The sequence below is a fragment of the Panthera uncia genome (genome assembly GCF_023721935.1).
Source record: "Panthera uncia isolate 11264 chromosome B2 unlocalized genomic scaffold, Puncia_PCG_1.0 HiC_scaffold_24, whole genome shotgun sequence".
NCBI lineage: Eukaryota > Metazoa > Chordata > Mammalia > Carnivora > Felidae > Panthera > Panthera uncia.
Window position 1 is genome coordinate 97,732,496 of NW_026057580.1, and position 24,081 is coordinate 97,756,576.

A 24,081-nucleotide genomic window follows, 5' to 3' on the forward strand; every position below is an offset into this window, starting at 1 on the left:
AGTCACCTGCGTCTGTGGCGCCGTGGCAGTTGAAGAGATGATCAGGTAAAACCCACATGCATTTGAAGCTAACTGGCCTTAGATATTACAAATGTGTCTTCAGCTAGTACAATAGGACCCCTCTTGTCTGGGACCTAATAGTTTGGTTAATACAAAGGTCACTTAAATAAAGCAGAGTATCTATCACACACAAAAAAACTTATTCTTAGATATTTTAACTTAAAATATAAATATTCTTTAGTTGCCACTTATTTAATCTAGGGACCAGGTCTTTTCTACCTTTTTCATATGGGTCTGCTTTGAGGCACCCTCTAACTCCTTCTTGTGCAGATCACATGCACTACATTCCATTATATAATTGTGAGCCACCGATACAGAATCCTTGTAGGTTTTTGCTATATTTTCCTCCAATCTTTTAGAACTGTTTTGCCCACAATTAGCCAATATCTTTAAATTTTAAAACAGCAACACACTTTTTTTTTTTTTAAGATTTTATTTTTAAGTAGTCTCTACCCCCAACATGGGGCTCACGCTCACAACCCTGAGATCAGAAGTCTCATGCTCCACCAACTGAGCCAGCCAGGCGCCCCTAAAAAAACAACACTTTTATCGAGTCTTTTCAAAGTTCAGCTTAGTTTTCACAGAAACTACAGCTCTTCGCACTCACGTCATCAGTTTATATACTCATGATAACAAGTTCAACTGGCATAATCAGTTTGGTAACTATTAATTTCTTAGAGCCGATGTAACAAATTATTGCTAATTGGGTGACTTAACAGAAATTTCTCTTCTCACCATTCTTGATTTTGGACGTCCAAAATCAAGGTATCAGCAGGGCCATGCTCCCTCTGAAGGCTCTAGGGAAGACTGTTCAATCCTTTCTTGACTCTCCCAGCCTCTGGTGGCCCAGGTGTCCCTTAGCTTGTAGCAGCAAATTTAGTCTCTGCCTCTGTCTTCACATGGCCTTCTCTGTGTGTCTGTGCTCTTTCTCTCATAAGAATACTCTCACTTAGGACCCACCCACGTACAGTATGACCTTGTTTCAATACTTAACTTTCGTTACATCTGCAAAGACGCCATTTCCAAGTAAGATCACCTTCTGAGCTTCTAGGCAGACGTGAATTGTCGAAGAATACTCTTCAGCCCCTATAGTAACAAACTCTACGCAACTTGGTAAACGCAGATTGCAGCAAGTGGAAATCAAAGCGAAGGGTGCACCAGATAGACGCCTACTAACTGAAAGCCTGCAGCCTGCCCTAGGCACCTCCTTTTCTGAGGAGATGAAGAGCATCAGTTTATCCCGTGAATTGGTTACATGGAGATTACTTAAAACTGCTTCTATTTTTTCTCCTTCAAACTTGTATAAATGTGTCTGTTACTGTGTATATATAAAAATTTTACATGAGCACTTATTTTATTTGCTTGGAAGATTTTATCTAACCAGATCTTTCACTTGCAAAATTGAACAGAAGATAAAACATCTGTCTTGTCTTCTGTTGTCCTGATTCATATTTATTTGAATAGCCTGAACTTTTACAGTAATTGTGTTGCTTGTATATGACACCGATGAGAAAATGAGATAGAATCTTACTAAAGTGATATCCATATTTAAAATATCAACATCTAGAGGCACCTGGGCAGCTCAGTTGGTGAAGCATCTGACTTCAGCTCAGGTCATGATCTCACCGTTCATGAGTTCGAGCCCCACGAACTGGTGGGGTTCGGTGCTGACGGTGTGGAACCTGGAGCCTGCTTTGAATTCCCCTCTCTCTGCCCCTCCCCTGCTCACAAACACTCTGTCTCTCTGTCTCTCAAAAATAAACATTAAAAAATTTTGTTTTAATATCAATATCTAGACTATTCAGTCTACTAACGTAGTTTGGTTTGCCTTCAATATTTCTCCAGTCATTAAAGGAAAATCAGAGGTTACCGAAATTCAATTCAGGGCATTTTGTACCTATTTAATAATGCTGGGAAAAGGATTATTTGATTGGAGGATAAAAACTATTGGCTTAAAATAGTTAATGAGAGATCTGATTTTTAATTATCCTTACTATAATTCTTGCCCTCATACTACAGATAATTCCAAGAATTTGCTGGAATAGTTTTAAATCCTTATTATGAAACCCCATTGTAGTACATTTTACACATAAGCAAGATATGCCTTAAATAAATTTAAATTTGGGGTCATATTTTTTCTTAGAGTTGGGTTAAAAGCATTTTATCAGCACCTTAGAATGCTGAACTGTATTTTGTCATGTAGCTCCTTCATAGCTACTGAGTCACCAAACCCTATAATTTGCTTAAATATTTGTTTTTCCCGTTTCGTATCAATTTGTAAAGGTAAAGATGGACAGGATAGGAATTTAAGTGGTTGACAGGCTTCAGTCTCAGAATTACTTTCTTCAAACAAACAAATGACCCCACTTTTATGATAAGATTCTTGTAACACTGTTTCCTTGGCTTTGGTTGGGTTTTACTCCTGTTTTGGTTTTTCTTAGTCTAGTGTTTGGGATCATATAAATCTGTCCAAGTTGGATCTTGAATAAAATATTAATTGGGATTTAGAACTATTAACATATTTATGTAAATAGCATGGTTTTGAAAATTTGGTAGTTTTAGGAACTTCAACAATGAGTAATTTTTTAAAAGGTTTTCAACTTTAGCATGATTTTAGGGAATAAATATGAATAGTATTCTTTTTCATTCTCTACCTGAAGCATTTTTTGGAAACAGATGTCTGCATTTGATTAATGTGACCAAATGAAACCTACAGTACTACAAATAAAGATCTGGCCATATTAAACTTCTTTTGTTGAGGAGAGCGACTTTCTCTAATCAGTGTTTCTTTAAATTTACATCAAAATCTGTATTGCTGCTTCATTATTTTGCTTCATTCTTAGGGAAGATTTGAGTAGAATTCCTAATTATCAACTAGGTTTTCAACTTCAATTTGCTTGAAGACAAATGTAGGAAACATATTCATTAATTAAAAAAAAAAATTGTGGGGGGGGGGGGCGCCTGGGTGGCTCAGTTGGTTAAGCATCTGGCTTCAGCTCAGGTCATGATCCCACAGTCCATGGGTTTGAGCCCCGCATCGGGCTCTGTGCTGACAGCTCAAGAGCCTTGAGCCTGCTTCAGATTCTGTGTCTCCCTCTCTCCGCCCCTCCCCGACTCATGCTCTGTCTCTATCTCTCTCAAAAATAAATAAACATTAAAAAAATTTTTATTTTTTTTAAATTTTTTTAATGTTTATTTACCTTTGAGAGAGACAGAGACAGAATGCAAGTGGGTTAGGGGCAGAGAGAGAGGGAGACAGATCTGAAGCAGGATCCAGGCTCCAAGCTGTCAGCACAGAGCCCAACGCGGGGCTCAAACTCGCGCTGTGAGATCATGACCTGAGCTGAAGTCAGCCGCTCAACCGACTGAGCCACTCAAGCGCCCAAAACATATATATTAATTTAAATTGGAGCTCATATGAGCTCACCTACAAAAATTGGCCCATAGGTCCAATCCCACACCCCCTCAAAAAACCTGAAAGAATATGTACTAAAATCGTAATAATGGTGATCTAAACAATGACTTTAATTTTTTTTTTAATGTTGATTTATTTTTGAGACAGAGACAGAGTGGGGAGGGGCAGAAAGAGAGAGGGAGACACAGAATCCAAAACAGGCTCCAGGCTCTGAACTGTCAGCACAGAGCCCAACACGGGGCTTGAACTGCAAGATTATGACCTGAGCTGACGTCGGCAGCTTAACCGTCTGAGCCACCCAGGCGCCCCTAGTATGTTTTAAAATACCTACAGTAAACCTATATCAGTTTTATTACCAAGAGGGGAAAAAACCTTTTTTTTTTTAATTTTTTTATTTTAACGTTTTATTTTTGAGACAGGGAGAGACAGAGCATGAACAGGGGAGGGTCAGAGAGAGAGTGAGACACAGAATCTGAAACAGGCTCCAGGCTCTGAGCTGTCAGGACAGAGCCCGACGCGGGGCTCGAACTCACGGACCGCGAGATCATGACCTGAGCCAAAGTTGGCCGCTTAACCGACTGAGCCACCCAGGCACCCCGAAAAAAAAAACTTTTTTATGAAAAGACAATTACTATGAGCACTGGAAGTATGTATTAGGCCAAATTTATTATATCTCTGCCACCTGTATTAGTCTGCTAGGGCCACCATAACAAAATACTACAGACTGGGTGGCTTAAAGCACAGTAATTTATTTTCTTACAATCCTGAAAGCTGAGAGCCCAGTGTGTCTGCAGGTTGGGTTTGTCTCAAGGCCTCTCTCCTTGGCTGGCCGATGGTGCTTCTCCCTGTGTCCTCACATGGCCTTTCCTCTGTGTGCTTGCATCAGTGGCATCTCTTTCTCTTCTCATAAAGACGCCAGTCGTATAGATTAGGCTCTTACTCTTATGACTTTATTTAACCTTAGTTACCTCTTCAAAGGCTCTGTCTTCAAATACAGTCACATTGAGGGCTAGGGCTTCAACATAGGAATTTGAGACACACTTCAGGAGACATAATTCAGTCCTTACCACCACCAGTTCCTAGCTACCATAAAACAAAAATTTCCACCTCTTAATCACACATGGAAATAAATTCAATGTGAAGAGACTTCAATGGCAAAGTACACTGGAGAGGTAAAACAATTATATGGGTAATTTAGGAACAAACATAAGCAGTAAGAGGGGAAAGGGCCTGAATTGCCTAAATATTTGACTTTCCTTGACCAATTTTACATTTGCTTTCTCCATGTGCTACAATTATAGAAACCTGATATTTTCTAGTCTTCGATGTACCCGCAGCATAAACTACTCTGCTGAAAATTAGATCACATTAGTTAGTGCTAGAGCCCAGCCCCATTTACAGGGCATCTGATCAAAGGTTAGACGTGGCAGTTCTACCAGTATGCCATTTGGCTTCAAAGACGTCCAGTTAAGTGGCTGTCCGTGTCCCAGTAGTTTAATCTGAAATTAAAAACATACACAGAAATGTCTTCACATGTATCTCTTTGACTCACCCACTTTATTGCGAAAGAGTGGCTGGTATTTCTTTAAAACACTGTAGACAAGAAACTCAGCTTTTGCTTTTATTTAGTGGTTCACAAGTTATTTTAACCTTTGGTCCAAATGAGTGCATACATGCGTCTTACTCCTACATTCCTGTCAAGTAAAAGTGTCCAAGAGTTGGAAGAGAAGAACTGTAAAGGCTGAATAGTGTTAGAGTAGGGAAAACACTGAAGAGAGGACCAGGGAAAATGACTCTGGACCAATGTGCCCAATGTAAGACTTGCATAGTTCTTGCATAGAATGTCCCTTATCTAGGAAGCTACCCTTTCTCCCCAGGTTTTCCAGTAACTGATCAACAATACATAAGTCTGATCAATTACTACTGTAATTATTTTATATCCTTACTCTTATACTAAATGGGTTTAAATAGGTTTTCTACATGTCTATGGTTATTTTGAACGAGAAAACTTTGCCTATCATGTGGAACAACACAAAAACAAAACCCATGAACTTTTAAGATTATAGTATTAATGGGGCCAGACAAAATACAGATAAAATAAAAAGATGATGTCATACCCAGGCCACTAAGCTGTAATTAAACATCAAATGTGAACTCCCATCTTCCTTTCTGCCAGATCAACCACAGTGTTAGAAATGAAATGTGGACAGGGTGCCTGGGTGGCTCAGTCAGTTAAGCGGCCAACTTCAGCTCAGGTCATGATCTCGTGGTCTGTGAGTTCGAGCCCCGCGTCGGGCTCTGTGCTGACAGCTCAGAGCCTGGAGCCTGTTTTGGATTCTGTGTTTCCCTCTCTCTGACCCTCCCCTGTTCATGTTCTGTCTCTCTCTGTCTCAAAAATAAAATAAACGTTAAAAAAAAAAAGAAATGAAATGTGGAAAGATGATACAAGGAGAAGCATACGGACAATCTACGTCCAAGGAAATTGTTTCTTAAAAACAAGCTATAAAATACGTCAAAATGAACTCAATGCCAGATCTGTTGCCTACAACTGTTAGATTAACTTCCTCCAGATTTTTTTAATGACCTTAAAATAGTACGACTACAACATCTTACTTTTATTCTGATGTATTCTGGGATGGGATGTCTGGGAAAGAACCTGAGTTTGCTTTACTCATTTATTTATTTATAAATTCCAGAGTCATTTTGGATGCTTCCAGAACTTGAACAACATAAAATAACCGTAAAAAAGAATATCTATTTTACATTGATACGCATGGAGATAGCTGTATTTTAAGTTTAGTTTTCTGGGAAATGAAAGAAAATTTTCAAAGGTTTGGCCAAACATTGCCACTGATGAAGTTCATTTTAAAATTACAGGTATCCCCTACAGTCAGTGTTATGCCATTTCACTTTTATAAAAGGCCTAGAGTAGTACCTATTTTGTAACTGAAAGAAATCTAAAGAGGACTTTCACTTTTACAAAAAAAAAAAAAGTGAAAAGTAAAAATAGCATTTAGTGTTTGTTTTGCAGAGAGCCGTTTTAGAGGCAGTGCACACCCCAACAGCAGCAAGTGGTAACTCCAAGTTCCTTCCTATACTCAGCATTTCAGCATCAAGCCGCCATAGCTTTGAACTGAGTCTGTGAGCATCTGTGCTTTGTCTCCATTCAATTTGTGCATCCGTTAGCAAGATGTGTTCTAAGGGATCAGAAGAGCTCTTCTAAGAGAGGTTACTGTGGGGGTCTAGGACTGTTCAAACAAATTTCCACATAAATTAATGGTAATTGCTTCTTTGCTTGACACCATTTCAGCTTATGAAAGATTTCATAGGAATGCTCTTTCGGATGTAGTGGGAGAAAACCCATACTCTCATGAGGTATAAATGGAACATACGTAAGGCTCTCCTTGAAGTTAAAAGTTTCATTCTGTTTTTCCCTAGGATATGCTAGTTAGCAATTTAAAGACTTAATAAAGATAAAATCTCCTTACCTCTGTTGCCCCCAGGGTAGCGATGGGTTGGCCAAGAAACAGATGTCTTGATGTGGGCCATTTAAGATATATGGCGTAGACCAACTTTTGTTTAGGTTTGGATGTGTACCTGGTTAAAAAGAGGAAAAGAGCATAGTGGTATTCCTCATGTGTTAGGTTTGGGATTATTTTTACAGAGATACTTTCATGCAGTAAATATTTACCCATGTCTTCGTTAATAGAAGGAAAAAATAGCTCCATGGTAGAGTAAAAAGCACCCAAAGAGGGTTCCCAATTCCAGTGTGTCTTTGGGGGGCTGGAGAGGGGGTTCCTCAGCCCCAACAAGCAATTCTCCAACACCAGCTGGGTGTCCTACAATTCAACTTAATTCTGACACTATCTACGTGGAGATGGTGTCAGATTCCACAGGTCAAGGATTCAGTCCTACAAGACTGCTTGCCTGCACCACTCAACTTCAGACACCAATCACAAGTCCAAGGTATCACCTGGTCTTCTAACCCACCAGCTATAGATGGGAGGTTCCAACAACCTTTTCCCTGGGTTCAATTAATTTTCTACAGCAGCTCACAAAACTCACACAAACATTTTACTTACTGGCATACCAGTCTATTATAACAGGATAAAACTCAGGAACAGCCGAAGGGAAGAGACGCATAGGGCAAGGTATGGGGAAAGGGCATGGAGCTTCCATGAACTTTCCAGGTACACCCCTCTCCCAACAACGCTGAAGCTCTCCAAACCCCATGCTTTTGGGTTTTATGGAGGCTTCATTACATGGTTATGATTGATTAAATCACTAGTCATTGGTGACTGATTCAACCTTCAGCCTCTCTCCTCCTGGAGGGAGGGACTGAAAGTCTCCAGGCAACCAGCCTCACCCTCGGTGAAGTGGAAAAGTCACCTCATTAACATAACAAAAGACATCTGTATAGTTCTCATCACTCAGGAGATTCCAAGAGTTTAAGGAGCTCTGTGCCAGAAATGGAGACAAGACCAAATATATACTTGTTATCATAAATCATAATATCATAGCACCTCCCTCCCCCACTTCCCCTATACCAAAAAGAACAGAGACTTCCCTTTTTTTTTTTTAACGTTTATTTATTTTTGAGACAGAGAGAGACAAAGCATGAACGGGGGAGGGGCAGAGAGAGGGAGACACAGAATCGGAAGCAGACTCCAGGCTCTGAGCCATCAGCCCAGAGCCAGACGCAGGGCTCAAACTCACGGACCGCGAGATCGTGACCTGAGCTGAAGTCGGATGCTTAATCGACTGAGCCACCCAGGCGCCCCAGAGACTTTTCTAATATTACTCTTCATCAGACTGTTCCCATGGAGTTGGAAATAGGAGGGAATTATGAGCAAAGAAGGTAAGACGCAGGAGTAAATGGCTTTCCACCTGCTGATTCAAATCTTCATACTCCCTCATCAAAAAGTCAGTATGTGTCAATGCTGGGCCAAGTACTGACGCTGGTGTTAGGGATACAACAGAAAGCAAAACACTTAATTCTTATTCTTATGGAACTTAGACTAGAGTGACGAAGACTCTATTCAACAATCACACAAATAATGTCAAAGTGTGAGTTTTGATAAGCACAATGAAAGAACAGTAAATTGAAATGTTATAACAAAGGGACCTCTTAGATTAGACCATCAGCGGGGTGCCTGTGTGGCTCGGTCAGTAATGCCTCCAACTCTTGACTTCAGCTCTGTAAGAAATAAGCCCACTGACCGAATCAAAGGACGGGCACAGAGACTCTGAGCACAGTGAAGCGAGGCTCTAATCAACATTCTTGCAAGAGCGGGTGTCTGATGGACAGGCACACCCGGAGCAGTTACAGCAGGCAATTTATCTCCTAGCATGAAGTCCCTCCCCTGATTCCTCATTTGGCTGAGTACTACAGAGGTTACAGCCTTACCCGGAAGTCAGCTATGCCCACGTAAGGCAAAAACTAGTCTTTTTGTACAAACGTACATTCCTTGAGGTGACGCAGAGACTTCAGTTCTTTGGCACATGCCCATTACAAAACCCGTGAAGACTAAGCCCGCGAAATGGCGAGGGGAAGAAGAATCAGGAAGTGAAGTGAAGTTTGGGACTCCATTGGGGGGGTACATATTTCCAATAGGTTGTAAACCTATTGGTAACTCTATAGCACAGCTTTTATTTGGTATTTCTCAAAACAAATCATTTCATTTACTTCTCATAGGCTCAGGCCATGACCTCACAGTGGTTTTGTAGGTTTGAGCCTTACATTGGGCTCCGTGCTAACAGCGCAGAGCCTGCTTGGAATTCTCTCCCTCTCTCTCTCTGCGCCCTCCCTCACTCGCACTCTATCTTTCTCTCTCAAAATAAATATTTTAAAAAAATGTTTTAAATTAAAAAAAGATTAGACCATGAGCAGAAGCCTAAGAAAATGACATTTCATCTGAGACTTAGAGGATGAATGAGAAAAAAGGAGAAAAGGTAAGAGTAAGCTCTACACAAAACAGAACTCACTCATTCTTAGTTTTTCAACGTTTATTGAAATCTTAAAATGCTAATCACTGTTTTAGAGCTGGAGATGCAGCATTGAACACAGTCCCTGTCCTTATGGAGCTTATGTGGTAGTGGAAAAAATTAGAATAAGCACGTGATGATTAAGTCCTATGGGGAAAACTGAAGCCAGGTGAGGACAGAGCATGCAAGGTTGGCAAGGAGGGATGTGGTTGTTATTTTAAATCTAATAGTCCACCTTTGAGGAGGTGGCATTGAGGAGACCTGAAGAATGTGAGGAAGAGCATGTTGAGTATCCAGAGGAAGAGAGAACAGCAAGCAGGAGTATGCTTGGCCTGCTGACATGGCAACAAGAAGGGCAGGAGAGAAAGTGAGGGAAAGCATGATGGCGGATAAGATCAGAGACAGCAAGGAGCCAGTTTTTATAGGACCTTAGAAGCCTCTACAAGATCTGTCTCGTTCTCTGAGACCGGAAGCCATTGGAGGAATTTGAGCGTAGTAGTGACATAACCTGGCTTTATTATTTCAAAGGTTTTGTGGCAGAAAGATGAAAGGGGCAAGGATGGATGTAAACAGATCAGTCAAAGAAGCTTATAATCCAGGGGAGACACAATAGAGACTAAAAGAATGAGACATGGTCAGATTCTAGATATACTTCAAAGAGAAAAATGATACTTGCTGACGGATTGGCCGTGAAATATAAAAGGAGAGTTGAAGACTCCCAAGATTTTTGGCCTCACAACCACCTAAAAGGATGAAGCTGTCATTATTGAGTTTGTGTAGACTGCTTGGAGCTAGTTTAGAGCAAAATTTTAAAATTAGGACCTCAGTTTTAGACATAACAGGTTTAAGGTATTTATACTTCCAGGTGGAGATGTTGACCAGGAAAGCGAATGTAAGTCTGGAGCTCAAGAAAAGGTCGGCACTGAAGAGGTCATCGGTATGGCATCTAAGGCTGTGAAAATGGATGTGACTGCCTGGGGAATAAAGATAAAGAGGAGGAACAGAAGCCCAAGGACTAAGCCCCAGGCACTTCAGGGTATAATGGTTGGGAACTGGGGGTAGAATCAGCAAAAGACACTAGGAAGGAGCAGCCAACAAGCACAGATGGCGTCAACAGAGTCACATGCTGCCATAAACTCAGAAAACGGACCACGAAGTCACTCTGGATTTGGTGAAGGACGAGTTATGGAGGGCTTGGATAACAGCGATCTTCTGAAGTGTGGGGGCGGAAGCCTGACCAGAGTGGGTGCAAGAGAAAACTGGAGCAAGATATTGAAGATAGCCAGTTTAAAAAAAAAACTTTTAACATGTTTTACTATCAAAGAAATGAGAGAAACAGGGAGGTGGCTGGAAATCTAAGGGTCAAAAGAGTACTTTTTTAGGATGAAAGAAATAACACGTTTGAATGCTGGCAGGAAGGGTCTAATAAAGAGGGAAAGTTGAAGATAAGGAGCAAAGGAGAGAACTGCTAGAAAAATATCCTCGAGTGGATAATTTGGGATGGGACCCAGGACACAAGGGTTGACCTTAAAGCCAAAAGAAAAATAATCTGGTATTGTGTGTGTATGTGTGTCTGTGTATTTCTAGTCACATTTTAGCTACCCATGGGCAGGCATGGAATGAGCAGAGCTAAATTTAACCAGAGTTGAGTTTTTAATCAAAGTCAAGTGAGTATGACAGAGAAACAGTGTATGTCATGGAGTGACAAGCCACAGAATCTGACCTGGATAAGGAAAAGGGCTGAGGAACAGGAAAAAAGTGAGGGGGTCACAGATTGGTATCATCAGTGGATTACAGATCCTTTCAGAAGCCGAAGTGCTATGTGGAGTGAGCTGAAATTTAAAAGGTGGTTGGGAGTGGCTCAGTCGGTTGAGCGTTGGACTTCGGCTCAGGTCATGATCTCACAGTCTGTGAGTTCGAGCCCCGTGTCGGGCTCTGTGCTGACAGCTCAGAGCCTGGAGCCTGCTTCGGATTCTATGTCTCCCTCCCCCACTCATGCTCTGTCTCAAAAATAAATAAAAACATTAAAAAAAATTTGTTTTAAAAAGGTGTTTGGGAGACAGCATAATGCTTCAAACTGAGATCATGGAATAAGTGCAATTATTGGTAATACAGGATCTAAGGCGTGACCCCGAAAGGAGGTAGCAAAGGTAGAACACACAAGATGCTCAGAAGAGAGAGTACAAGAACTCAGGGGGCGGCAAATTTTTAAAAATGTGAATATAGGTATTCAAATCACTAAGAGTGATGTTAAGAGTAGTTCTGGGGACAGTGATCACGAGCTAGGGCTGAAATCCTGAAGGATTCTAAGGACCTGGGAGTCTACAGATGACTGGGGCAAGGACAGCAGCGTGCCTCGTAGGCTGAAGAACTCCTGCTGTGAGGGGTGAGCAGGGCCACATGGGGTTTGGGGTTGGTGCGGTCAGCAGGAGACAGACAAGGGGGCTTCACGGACCTTATTAAATATTTTGGCTGTTATTTTTATTTATTGAGATAAAATTTCATGGAATAATAGTTGATGATTGTGAAATCCATGACCAGACCCCCTTGTCAAATATATGCCCAGATGCAAATCCCAAAACCAGATTTAAACTAGTCTCTGTAAAATGAAGGACTGGTACTGGGTTCCAACTATGGCTTCTCCCGCACATTCTAAAATTCTACAATGAGTTGCTTCTGTCTAGATTGCTTTACTTTATTTTCTTCGATGAGTTGACAATTAGTTTTAAGTCATAAGTAAAGTCAAAGAAGATTTAGTCTAATTTTTGGTTTATACTTGATCAGGTTGTATTCACCTGGTGACAACAACGGGTGAATTTTTAGAGCTTCCCTATACTACTCTTATTTATATGCGTTAAGACCCAACATCAGGAACCATCATATTTGCAGAATGTGATTCAGATACTCATTGGCATGTGGTACCTTCCAACGTGCAGACATAAGCAAAGCTTTTAAAGAAGATTCTAGTTAAGAGAAAAATAAGCAAGTTAAAATAATTAAATTTTTTTTTTTTCAGTTTGTTTATTTGAGAGAGACAGAGGCAGCATGAGTGCGGAAGGGACAGAGAGAGGACAGAGAGAAAAATCCCAAGCAGGCTCCCCGTGGACAGCACAGAGCCTGATCCGGGCTCGAACTCATGAAACCGCGAGATCATGACCTGTGCCAAAACCAAGAGTCAGACACTGAACTGACTGAGCCACCCAGGTGCCTCTAAAATAATTAATTATAAAGAAACTTCAGGTTTAGGGGCACCTGGGTGGCTCGGTCGGTTAGTCATCTGACTTCGGCCCAGGTCATGATCTCACACTTCGTGAGTTGGAGGCCCACATCGGGTAGCGGGCTATCAACACAGTGCCTGCTTCGGATCCTCTGTCTCCCTCTCTCTTTGCCCCTCCCCTGCTCATGCTCTCTCTTCCTCAAAAATAAGTAAACATTTTTTTAAAAACTTAAAAAAAAACTTCAGGTTTAGATTTATTAGAATAATATGAACATATTATCAGTTTTTTATCAATTAAAATAATGCTGTTATTTGGGCTGATTTTAAATTTTTTTGGCACCTCTTCCTTGCTAATTTCATATGATGGAACATCTGCAGAAATAAGAATTAAATGACTAAATCAAAGTCTTCCTTTCGGATTAACCACTCAGCATCTTTCATTTTTCTGAATGGCTTATGATTTTTATAAGAGCTGACTATTTTTCACTAAAATTTGCCCACTCTTAGGAAGTTTCTAGATAGGATTTAAGCTTGACTGGATAAACAATAAGTGTTCAAACACATGCTGATTTCTTCTAGAGTAAATAACTTGGAAAGTGCTTTGTATAACAGGCATGCATCCAATTTCCTTTTAATCCTACTTTTCTCTTTGTATCTCAGAAATTTTAAATGCTTTCCCCCATCAAATAGTACTTGGTAACAAGAATAACTTACCACACGTCTGGGGTGACGTCACTCTGGGACCTCCAAGGGTAGGTTTCATAAATAGCTTCTCCATTGACTTTTAGCCAGGTCCCCATTTGCCTCAGTCGCTCCTCAAAAATTACAGGAATTGTGCCATCATATGTGGGCCCAATATTCATCAAAAGATTTCCTCCACATGAAACTGTCTCTACAAGTTCCTAAAAAATTAAGAATAAAGTTCTTAGGGAGATGAAACGATTCCATTGCCAATGTGTTAATAATATGTTGTATTTGTGTGCTTACACACTCATATGTAACCACTGTCCAGAAGAACAAACACAGCAAATAGAATAATGTCCTGTGTTACAGGCCCCTGAGCTCTACAAATTATACAAAGTAATCCTCACACATCCACACAATTGAGAATATTACCTTAATAGTCACCTAACATTTTACTGTACCTTCACTAGTTCTTCGATTGTAAGATAGTCACTGAGTCTGGCATCTCTCCTGTAACCCCAGGAAAACTTGTCTATTGTCATGCAATTTTCCCATTTATGAGGCAGAAGATGTCCTGGGTGGTAACGATCACTGCAGGTGTAATAGCCGCCATGCTTACAGATGGTACCGAATCCCCAACGGTCATTGGTGACGACTGTGTCCCGAACGGGGCTGAAATATAATTTTTTTAATAAAAAATAAAACAGTTTACATGAAAGGAAATGTCCCTGAAAAGAAGTCTAACTGAAATCCACTCCTGAAAAATCATCATAGCATACTAGCATAATGCAAAGCCCATAGTTTTGAAGTCAGACCTGGGTTGGTTGCAATCCTGGCTCAGTCACTTTCTAAGCTCCCCGCCCCAGAGTCAGTGACCTAACTCCTCTGAATAATCTCCTCATCTGTTATTAGATCAGAAATAATTTATGTAGGGGTGCTGGGGTGGCTCAGTCAGTCAAGTGTCCAACTTTGGCTCAGATCATGGTCTGGCAGTTTGTGGGTTTGAGGCCCACATCAGCTCAGAGTCTGGAGCCTGCTTCAGATCCTGTGTCTCCCTCTCTCTCTACCCCTCCCCCACTCACGCTCTCTGTCTCTCAAAAGTGAATAAACGTTAAAAAAAAAAATTTTAAAGAGAGAATTTATGTAAAACACCTAGTCCTATCCCAGTACCCAGCACATACAGCACTTAAAAGAGTACCACACTGTTATCTGAAGCTCCTTCTCCCATGTATTATGAATGATAGCCAGAATTGAGTTTACACTCAAAAAAAAATAAGAAAGGGGGGGGACTTCCGGGTGGCTCAGTTGGTTGAGCATCCGACTTTGGCTCAAGTCACCATCTCACGGCTCGTGGGAACGAGCCCTGCGTCGGGCTCTGTGCTGACAGCTCAGAGCCTGGAGCCTGCTTCAGATACTATCTCCCTCTCTCTGTTCCTCCCCAGTTCACACTCTCTCTCTCTCTCAAAAATAAACATTAAAAAAATTTTTTTAAAAACATTCTTCTCGGGGCGCCTGGGTGGCGCAGTCGGTTAAGCGTCCGACTTCAGCCAGGTCACGATCTCGCGGTCCGTGGGTTCGAGCCCCGCGTCAGGCTCTGGGCTGATGGCTCGGAGCCTGGAGCCTGTTTCCGATTCTGTGTCTCCCTCTCTCTCTGCCCCTCCCCCGTTCATGCTCTGTCTCTCTCTGTCCCAAAAATAAATTAAAAAACGTTGAAAAAAAAAAATTTAAAAAAAAAAAACATTCTTCTCACCTATAACTGAATATAGCCTTTCTATTACAATTGTGCCTGATGTTGAAAATCTCTGGGAAGTTAACTTGCCATCACTGTGGCATGAAATAATATCCACCATGATATTATCATGATTTACAAATTGAAGTGGATGGTTCCCAGTCTTTCCCCTTGGACATACCTGGGCAGACTGCTGCCTTAAGTATCAAGAGCTCTCCAGAGTATCTGTATGCACACCCCTTGTGTGTCCAGGGAACACAAGTACAACACTCCCTGATTTCATACCACAACACCGAGTATTTTCTAGTTACAAATATAAATTTGGTCACAAGGTTCAAGCCTAACAGGAGCTCAGCCAGAACCCCCTGTTCTAATGGGGCAGTCTGGAACATGCTAAAAAGCAACAGGTGGTGCTGATGCGGGAAAAAGAGGAGGCAGATAAGGGTGACAGTGACTGAGCAGCAAAGATATCAAAGGAGAAGATGAAAAGAAGCAATTAGAGGAATTGACAAGCACATAATCACAAACAGTGATGAACTGTTGTCTCAGAAGGGGAAAGGGGGGGACCCACAAATTAACATCTTCAAAGTTCTTGATTCTGTGATTTTATCTTTTTTTTTCAGTGATTTCAAATTTTTAGTGGTTTTTAGTGATTTCAAAATCAGATTTGAGTTGTATTTGGCTCCTGATTTGTAAGTCTTGATTACTGACTGATTACTTTGAGTAAAAATTGATATATCTAGGGGCACCTGGATAGCTCAGTCAGTTAAGTATCTGACTTCGGCTTAGGTCATGATCTCATGGTTTGTGAGTTTGAGCCCCACATTGGGCTCTCTGCTGTCAGCACAGAGCCCACTTCAGATCCTCTGTCCCCCTCTCTCTGCCTCTCTCTTTCTCTCAAAAATAAACATTAAAAAGACCTGGGGCGCCTGGGTGGTTCAGTCAGTTAAGCATCCGACTTCAGCTCAGGTCACGATCTCGCGGTCCGTGAGTTCGAGCCCCGCGTCGGGCTCTGGGCTGATGGCTCACAGCCTGGAGCCTGCTTCTGATTCTGTGTCTCCCTCTCTCTCTGCCCCTCCCCCGTTCATGCTCTGTCTCTCTCTGTCTCAAAAATAAATAAAACGTCAAAAAAAAAATTAAAAAAAAAAAAAACCTGATATATCTAATAAGCGTTATTTACAATGATTTCCCCCTGACTCACACCATAGATAAGCCCAAAAGGGAATATTTCACAAAGCAAGGGAACACATTTATGAGGGACATTTTGGGTCACCATGGCGATCTAATAGCACATACACCTTTGGTTATACAGCCAGGCTAAGAAGACCGTGCTGTTCCAGTAGTCATCAGGGGCATCTCCATCACCATCCGACCACAGGACCTCCGGCTGATACTTGTTCACTAGCTCGTAGAGTTCTGGCAGCGTCTTAGAAACTGGAAATTGTTGCTGATGGAATGACCTGGACTTATCCTCAAGGAAGAGTGGATGAAACCATTCAAAGAGGGAATAGTACAGTCCAAAGCGAAGGTCAGTCCTGTTCCTAATAGCTGCCTCAAGCTCCTTGACAAGGTCCCTCTTGGGCCCCACATCCACCGCATTCCAGTTCCATGAATGCTTTGAGCCCCACAAGGTAAAGCCTGCACAATTATAGTAAGAGTCTTTGTAAGAATGTGAATCTGCTTTAGGACATTTCCACCTATACAAATACCAAAAGAGTGCATGTGACATACAAAAACTTCTACAACAACTGCTTTGTGGAACTTTTTTTCATGGCACATATTCTGCTTTTATATGAGAAACAAATGAGAATCTAAACCAGGTGGAACCAAGGTTTTTTTAAGTAACGTTCTGGGTACCCCTGAAGTCTCCATAATCTCATCTAGCTCCTATATTTTTCCTCTTAGAATATAAGCTTCTTGGGGTGGCTCAGTCGGGTAAGAGTCCATCTCTTGATTTCAGCTCGGGTCATGATCTCACAATTCGTAAGATTGAGCCCCAGATCAGGATTCACATCTGGATTCCCTCTCTCCCTCTCTCTCTCTCTCTCTCTCACTCTCTCTACCTCTCCCCAACTCATGCTTGCTCTCTCTGTCTCAAAATAAATTAATTAATTTTAAAAAAGCTTCTAAAACTGTTCACTCTTGTCAAAGGTGTTTGTGGTAAGCTTCAAAGCAGCAATATTTAAAGTCCTATTCAAAATGTTTCAAATCGACAGGCTCTAACACCAGACAGTACTGAAACCACATGGATCTTCATCACCACCTAAGCTCACATAAAGATCTTCCTGCCTAAGCAACCTCAGTGGGACTTTTTCCAAAAAGCAATGAAAACATCTGAAAATGGGAGTCCTAGAAAGTTTACAAATGTCGGCTTCAGTATCTGTCCTCACAGTATGATTAAAAGTATTTTGTTTTGCCCTGTGTAGCAGACAGACAGGGCTTTGCTGCCACATCAGAACAGGTATATTTTGGAACTTCCCATACAAGGTGCTATGTCTCTGCCAATGTGACTGGCTTCAAATGTGCGACAGGAATGTCTTGTTCAATGAGAAAGGATGTGTTAGATCAAGCAGAAGGGCTTATAGCTTTTCCTCAATACATTGCTGAAGATTACTTGATGGCCAAAGCCATAGCTGACCGAGGTTAGAAGTTTGCAAAGTCCACTCAGGTTGCAATGCAAAACTCTGGCTCTTACTCAATTTCCCAGTTTCAATCCAGAATGATCAGATGGACCAAACTGCAAACTAACGTGCTTCCTGCTACAGTAATTCGTGAGCCAATTTCGGAGTGTTTTGTTGCCAGTTTAATTATTGGATGGGCAGCCCACCATGTATTCAGGTGGGATATTATGGTGTTTTCAAGTGTCATTGCCTGGCATGGTTTATATCTGACTACATTCAACTCAGGGCTGTCCAGGGTGGCACACAGTGTTTTTCAAAACTCGATTATGCAGTAGCCTGGTTCATCTGTGAATCCATGACAATATACATTTTTTTTTTTTGTCGGCATTATGGGACCCTACTATAAGATGGAGAACTGATTGCTACAGATTGCACCGTAGAGGCACAGCAGAGGAGTTTCTAGATGTGTAACTATAGCTTTGTGACTGTACATAAAGGAAAAAAGAGAAGTATTATAAATTATGTTTATATAAATGCTTTGAAAGATCTAAAAAAGACGCTATTTTTGTTTTGTTTTTAAAACAAAATGTTTTAAAATAAAATGCACACTATGTAATTCTTTGTGCCATACGGCCTAGAGGGTTCCTAGACATCAGGAAATCAACAACATGTTCACAAGCAAATACACTTTCTAAATACCCACCTCCGTAGGAGAAACATCTATAGGAGAAAATCATTAAGCCACCTGAATGTGGCCAAAGGGAAAAGTATTCTAAGATAATTACAGATTTTTGGTTTTGGTTCTTCCCTCTTATTTCCCTCCCCACCCCTGTGGAAAATACTGAGGCATAATTTCTTATGCCAAGGCAAAAATGGTCATAGCAAAGGCAATCATCAAATGAATTAACATGTGGTTGCGACAGTAACAATTTGTTGACGCTTCCTTGATCTTTTGGATACTGGAATGGTAATGGGTGGAAACTATCCTATTAATGTAAGACCACTGTGACGGATAATTTTATGTGTCAACTTGACTGGACCACAGGGTCATGACCTGAGACAAAATCAAGAGTTGTACACTTAGCAGACTGAGCCACACAGGTACCCCGAGATTAACATCTAAATAGGTAGACTGATTTAAAAAATTAATTAAAAAAAAAAAAAATAGGGGCGCCCTCATGGCTCAGTCATTTGAGTGTCTAACTTCAGCTCAGGTCATGATTTCATGGTTCATGGGTTCAAGTCCTACGTCCAGCTCTGTGCTGACAGCTCAGAGCCTGGAGCCTGCTTTGGATTCTGTGTCTCCCTCTCTCTCTGCCCCTGCCCTGATTGCATTCTCTCTCTCTCTCTCTCTCTCAAAATAAAATAAAATATTAATAAAAAATGTAAATAGATAGACTGAGTAAAGCAGATTGCTCTCCCCAGTGTGGGTGGGCCTCAGCCAATCCATTAAAGACCTAAACAGAATAAGAGGCTAGGTAAGAATTCCCTCTCAGCCTGTCTGAGCTCACACCTTCTCCTGCCTTTGGACTCAGACTACAACTATACCACCGGCTCTCCTGGGTCCAGACTTTTCAGCCTCCGTAACTAGAGGAGCCAGTTTCTTCTAACAAATCTCTTTTTATATATCAGACTTCCAATTGGTTCTGTTTCTCTGAAGAACCTTGACTCATACACCGTGTTTCCTTTCAGGTGTTCTTCCACCATCTCTGTCATTTATGGGCACCATTACAGTTCCATAATCCTTTTCCCTCCAGGTGACCTGTGTCGCTTTTGTCACCAACAAATTGCCCATCATTTGGCTATCTAGGGGTTGGCCAAAAGTGCAGCAAGGTGTTGGTAATGACACAAGACTACAGCAGTACAATCCCCATGGTGGTGGAGCCTTCCCAGAATGCATTACAGAGGTGCAGTGAAAGGGAAGAAGGCAAATTTAATCAAAAACTTTGTGCTGCGACGCACACCTCACTTCAAATAGCTTCAAAAGACATCTTGGAAATACTTTTAAATATGCACATAACAAAATACGATCATTTTCCTTTCTTTGTGTGGTTTTTATGTGTGTGTGTGGGGGGGGGGGATGATCTTTCTATAAACCCAATGCCTCTCAACTGGATGAAATATATGGTCCCTTAAATTACAGGCAAATGTCAGTAGCCACTTGACTACTGCTCCTAAAACTGATTTGATGTGTTTTAGTTTCTTCTTCCAAAAGAACTACTTACTCTACATTTCATAACTATCGCCAGTGTTTGTAAATGTTACACTTCTTTACCTTCATGATGTTTGGAAGTTAAGACAGTGTATTTGGCACCAGAAGCCTGAAAAACATCTGCCCAGTAGCTCGCATTAAAAAACTGTGCTGTAAATAGTGGTCCAAAATCCTCATATTTGAAATCAGGACGGTAATTATCTTCCATAAACTTCACATACATCGGTATCTTTTTCTCTTGCCAATACCACCTAAAGGAAGGAGGAGAGAACACATAAATAGCATACGCATAAACCCAGCTCCCTTTACGGATTCCCCCTTACTCGAGTGTTACCCAGATTCTTTCTCCCTTCCCCATCAGTTTGACTTTGCCTTAAAGAAAGCTTATGTAAACTTTCTGCATTTTTCACCTGCCCCTCTGTGAAATCCCCTCGGCTCATAAATTAGAACATTCTAGACAACCCGGCCACCTATTTGCTCTTAATTCTTCATTATTTATTTATTTATTTATTTATAGACAGGAAGCAGGATTTATTGGTGGGCATGAATGGGAAAGGGCAGTGCTGAGGTTCTCATGAGTGCAGAGCCTGCCATTTGTCCAAGGGGCCACGATTAGGGATGTATTTGACCCCACAGCCATCTGGGATGAGCCGCTTTTCAGCCACCATGTCTTCAAATTTGTCCGCATTAAACTTAGTAAGAAACGCTGGTTAGATGCCACGAAGTAGGTGGCAATGCCTTAACCATATGCGTGTTGTCAGGCCCGAGGGCCTCTTCCATCCTTGTCAAGGGGAGTGCTAACCTTCTCTCCTTTCATACAACACTTAATTCTTCATTTTTAAATCACAAGGTGTAGTCTGTACCTGTAGATAGTTAGTCCTTTGCAACACAAGTGCCAGCCTTCAAGAGGAAGACCACATGCCTAAAACAACATGAATCTTTTGTATTCACCAGCAAAGAACAAGTGGGGGAGTTGGCAATGGTAAAATTAAGAAGATGCTATTATTTTAATATATTGACTCAGCCTTTAAGAATTCCTTGTATGCATTCATTCTGAGCAAGGCCTTCCTGCCTTTGGACAAGGTTGTGTGAAGCAATGCCTGGCTGCCATCCGGTGACATGAAGGGACAAGTCAACAGGCTGAGGACCACAGAAATAGGTTTGTTCTTTGATTGTATCAATGAGACAACTGCCTCTAAGTTTCTCATTATTTGGTGTAATGAGCCCCTATTATTACATCATATATTTGGGGTTTCTGTACCTTGAAGTGAAAGCTTCCTAACTGATCCATGATGAATTTTTGCTTTTTTTTTTAATTTTTGCCTTTTAAATTGAACTATAAACGACGAACTGGGACAGTCAGAAAGTTGAACATAGATAAGAGATTTCTACTTTCTCCCAGCACTGTTTAATTTGAGCCTGCATTCTCTACTATAGTCTCGAGTTACTTTTCAAATTTCATACTAATAGAGGTGAAAAGAGGCACTTACTGTAAAGAGTCCATCATTTATATCTGGATTTGAATTGCCATTAAGGACAGTCAGATATATTCATCTCTACCATTGACTGTCCCGAGTCAAATTGGAGGGCAGAGCAGAGGTTTAGAGGGAACACAAAGGGAAACCACAGGTAATTAAAGAATCTTCTACAGGCTTAAGGTACTTCCAGACCATCCGAAATATATTCTAGTTAGGTTTCTTTTTTTTGTTTTTAATGTTTATTCATTTTTGAGACAGAGCACAAGCGGGGGAGGGGCAGGGAGAGAGGGAGACACAGAACCTGAAACCTGAGCCGTCAGCACAGAGCCTGACACAGGGCTCGAACTCACACCCATGAGATCATGACCTGAGCTGAAGTTGGTCCTTTAACCGACTGAGCCATCCAGGTGCCCCACATCCTGGTTAGTTTTATATGAGCAGTATCTTTATTCTTCTAAGTCAAAACAAACAATTCTGTGTGTGTTTGTAGAAAATGAAAAGTTAACCACTGCAAAGAGCAATATGACTCAAAACTAGGTATTTTTGGTAGAGCATCAAATCCTCTTCCAGCACCAGATATATATTTACCAAACACTCCTGGGTGAACAAAATGATAAAGTATAAATTATTACATCTTAATATGAGAGGAAGAAAATCGGTTAGTTTATACTAATCTGAAACATTTCAGAAATAAACTCAAAATGTCTTACAGCACAAAACTTACAAAGATATATAATATCCTGAAGTAAATGTATCTGGTAATACACAATATGGGGAAAAGGAGTCCCTTGTGTTACCAGCAGATTTCAAAAGAGTATATGAATAGCACTCTGTAGCTTACAATGTTCTTTTACATCAATCGGCCTAACTTAATAAGAAAGGTTACTGCTTGGGGCGCCTGGTGGCTCAGTCGGTTAAGCCTCTGGCTCTTGATTTCAGCTCAGGTTATGATCTCAGGGTTCATGAGATCAAGCCCCAAGCTGGACTCCGCACTTGCAGGGGGGAGGCTGCTTGGGATTCTGTCTCTCTCTCTTTCTCTCTCTGTCTCTCTCTGCTCTCCATCTCTCTCTAAGTACACGGAGTAGCACTTAATGCATACTTGTTGAAGTCCTTCAATGAACCGGGGTTCTAATTATTGAGCATTATGAAAAAGCAGCAAAGGAAAAGACTAATAAATAAATAAATAATAAAAGAAAGAAATAAACTGGGGCGCCTGGGTGGCTTGGTCGGTTAAGCGTCTGACTTCGGCTCAGGTCACTATCTCACAGTCCGTGGGTTCGAGCCCCGCGTCGGGCTCTGTGCTGACCACTCAGAGCCTGGAGCCTGTTTCAGATTCTGTGTCTCCCTCTCTCTGTGACCCTCCCCCGTTCATGCTCTGTCTCTCTCTGTCTCAAAAATAAATAAACGTTAAAAAAAAAAAAAAAAAGAAAGAAAGAAAAAAAAAAAGAAAGAAATAAACTTAAAAAGTCAAGCTCTTTGTTGAAAGTGGTACAATGTTAATATAATATATAGTTTATACTCTACTGTACTACATATTGTATATATTAAATTTGATGCATACTAGGTATACAGTATAAAATAGAGGTAAATACTCATTTATTCTCTTATGGAATACATTATATATGTGTGCAGCACTTTATGTGTATGTATTTGACAACACTTCTATCTTGAAGAACTTAACACCGAAGTACTTACTCAGGAAAGGTATGTGAAACAGTTCAAAGTTGTAAGAGACGACATGCACATTTTTACATAGATCTCAAGGTAAAATCTAAAGAGCAATTTTTTTTGTGCAGCACTTTTTACAGAATAGTCTATTAATAATAAGGGAGTTTTTTTAGGGTAACATTCTGGAACTTTTTTTTTAATTCCTAGAGCCACACAGGGTAACATTTTAACATTAAAGGGCCAGTGCCTGTCCGAATGAACGTAACTTTCACATACGCACAATGTGTGTTTTAACCGTGCTGTAGGGCAGAACCGTGTTGGGACCTCGAGTGGGTCTCCACCGACACCACTTTAGGCCCAAGACCCACACAACTGCACGAGGATCTGCCGCTTGAGCGGCTCGGCGGTTAGAACGTGATCATTAGGGCTGGGGCCCTGCGACCGCCGAGAAGCCGAGCGGCCGGCGCTGCCCGACGACTCCCGCGGCCGCACGGAGGAAAAGTCCACGTTAGTCCAAGTAGACACAGCGAATTACACAGTCAACACCCGGAAGTGCCGCTGCAACGGCGGCGGGCGAAGGGGACCCGGGACCAGGCAAGCAGGCAGGGGCCGCGGGCTGGGCGGCGGCTGCAGGCCCGGGGCCGAAGGCGGAGTCGGGGCCGACGGAGGGGGGCGCGCTCACCAGAACCACTCGCTCCCGAAACTGGGCACGGAGAACACCCCCCAGTGGACGAAGATGCCGAACTTGGCCTGGTCGAACCAGGCGGGCAGCGGCCGGGCGTCCAGGGACTTCCAGGTGGGGTCGAAGCGCGGCGCGCGGTAGGCGGCGCGGGGTGCGGGCGGCAGCAGCAACAGCAGGAGCAGCGGGAGCGCCAGCCCGAGCGCGGGGAGCGCGGGAGGCGCCGGGGGGCGCATGTCCGCACGCCGCCCTCCGCCCCGTCGGCCGCTCTGCGTGCTCGTTCTTCCGCGGCTCCCGCTAAGTAAGCGCGGCCTCTGTCACCTGACCTCGCTG

At 41.8% G+C, this 24,081-nt stretch overlaps 1 protein-coding gene, 1 non-coding gene and 1 pseudogene across 2 annotated transcripts; 1 reads left to right on the top strand and 2 right to left on the bottom strand.

Annotated features, from left to right (window-relative positions):
* Window positions 1-4,403: 4,403 nt before the first annotated feature.
* On the bottom strand, window positions 4,404-24,081 carry FUCA2 (alpha-L-fucosidase 2). Its single transcript, XM_049653009.1, has 7 exons — window positions 23,752-24,081; window positions 19,987-20,174; window positions 16,389-16,728; window positions 13,823-14,033; window positions 13,392-13,579; window positions 6,964-7,072; window positions 4,404-4,974 (listed from the first exon to the last, which is right to left on the bottom strand). Exons 1-7 carry the CDS (start codon window positions 23,982-23,984, stop codon window positions 4,834-4,836), a joined length of 1,410 nt encoding a protein of 469 aa, XP_049508966.1. The 5' UTR covers window positions 23,985-24,081; the 3' UTR covers window positions 4,404-4,833.
* On the top strand, window positions 17,431-18,245 carry LOC125938168 (ceramide glucosyltransferase-like; annotated as a pseudogene).
* LOC125939236 (U6atac minor spliceosomal RNA) lies at window positions 20,622-20,747 on the bottom strand. Its single transcript, XR_007462988.1, has one exon. It is a non-coding gene; the product is annotated as a U6atac minor spliceosomal RNA (small nuclear RNA).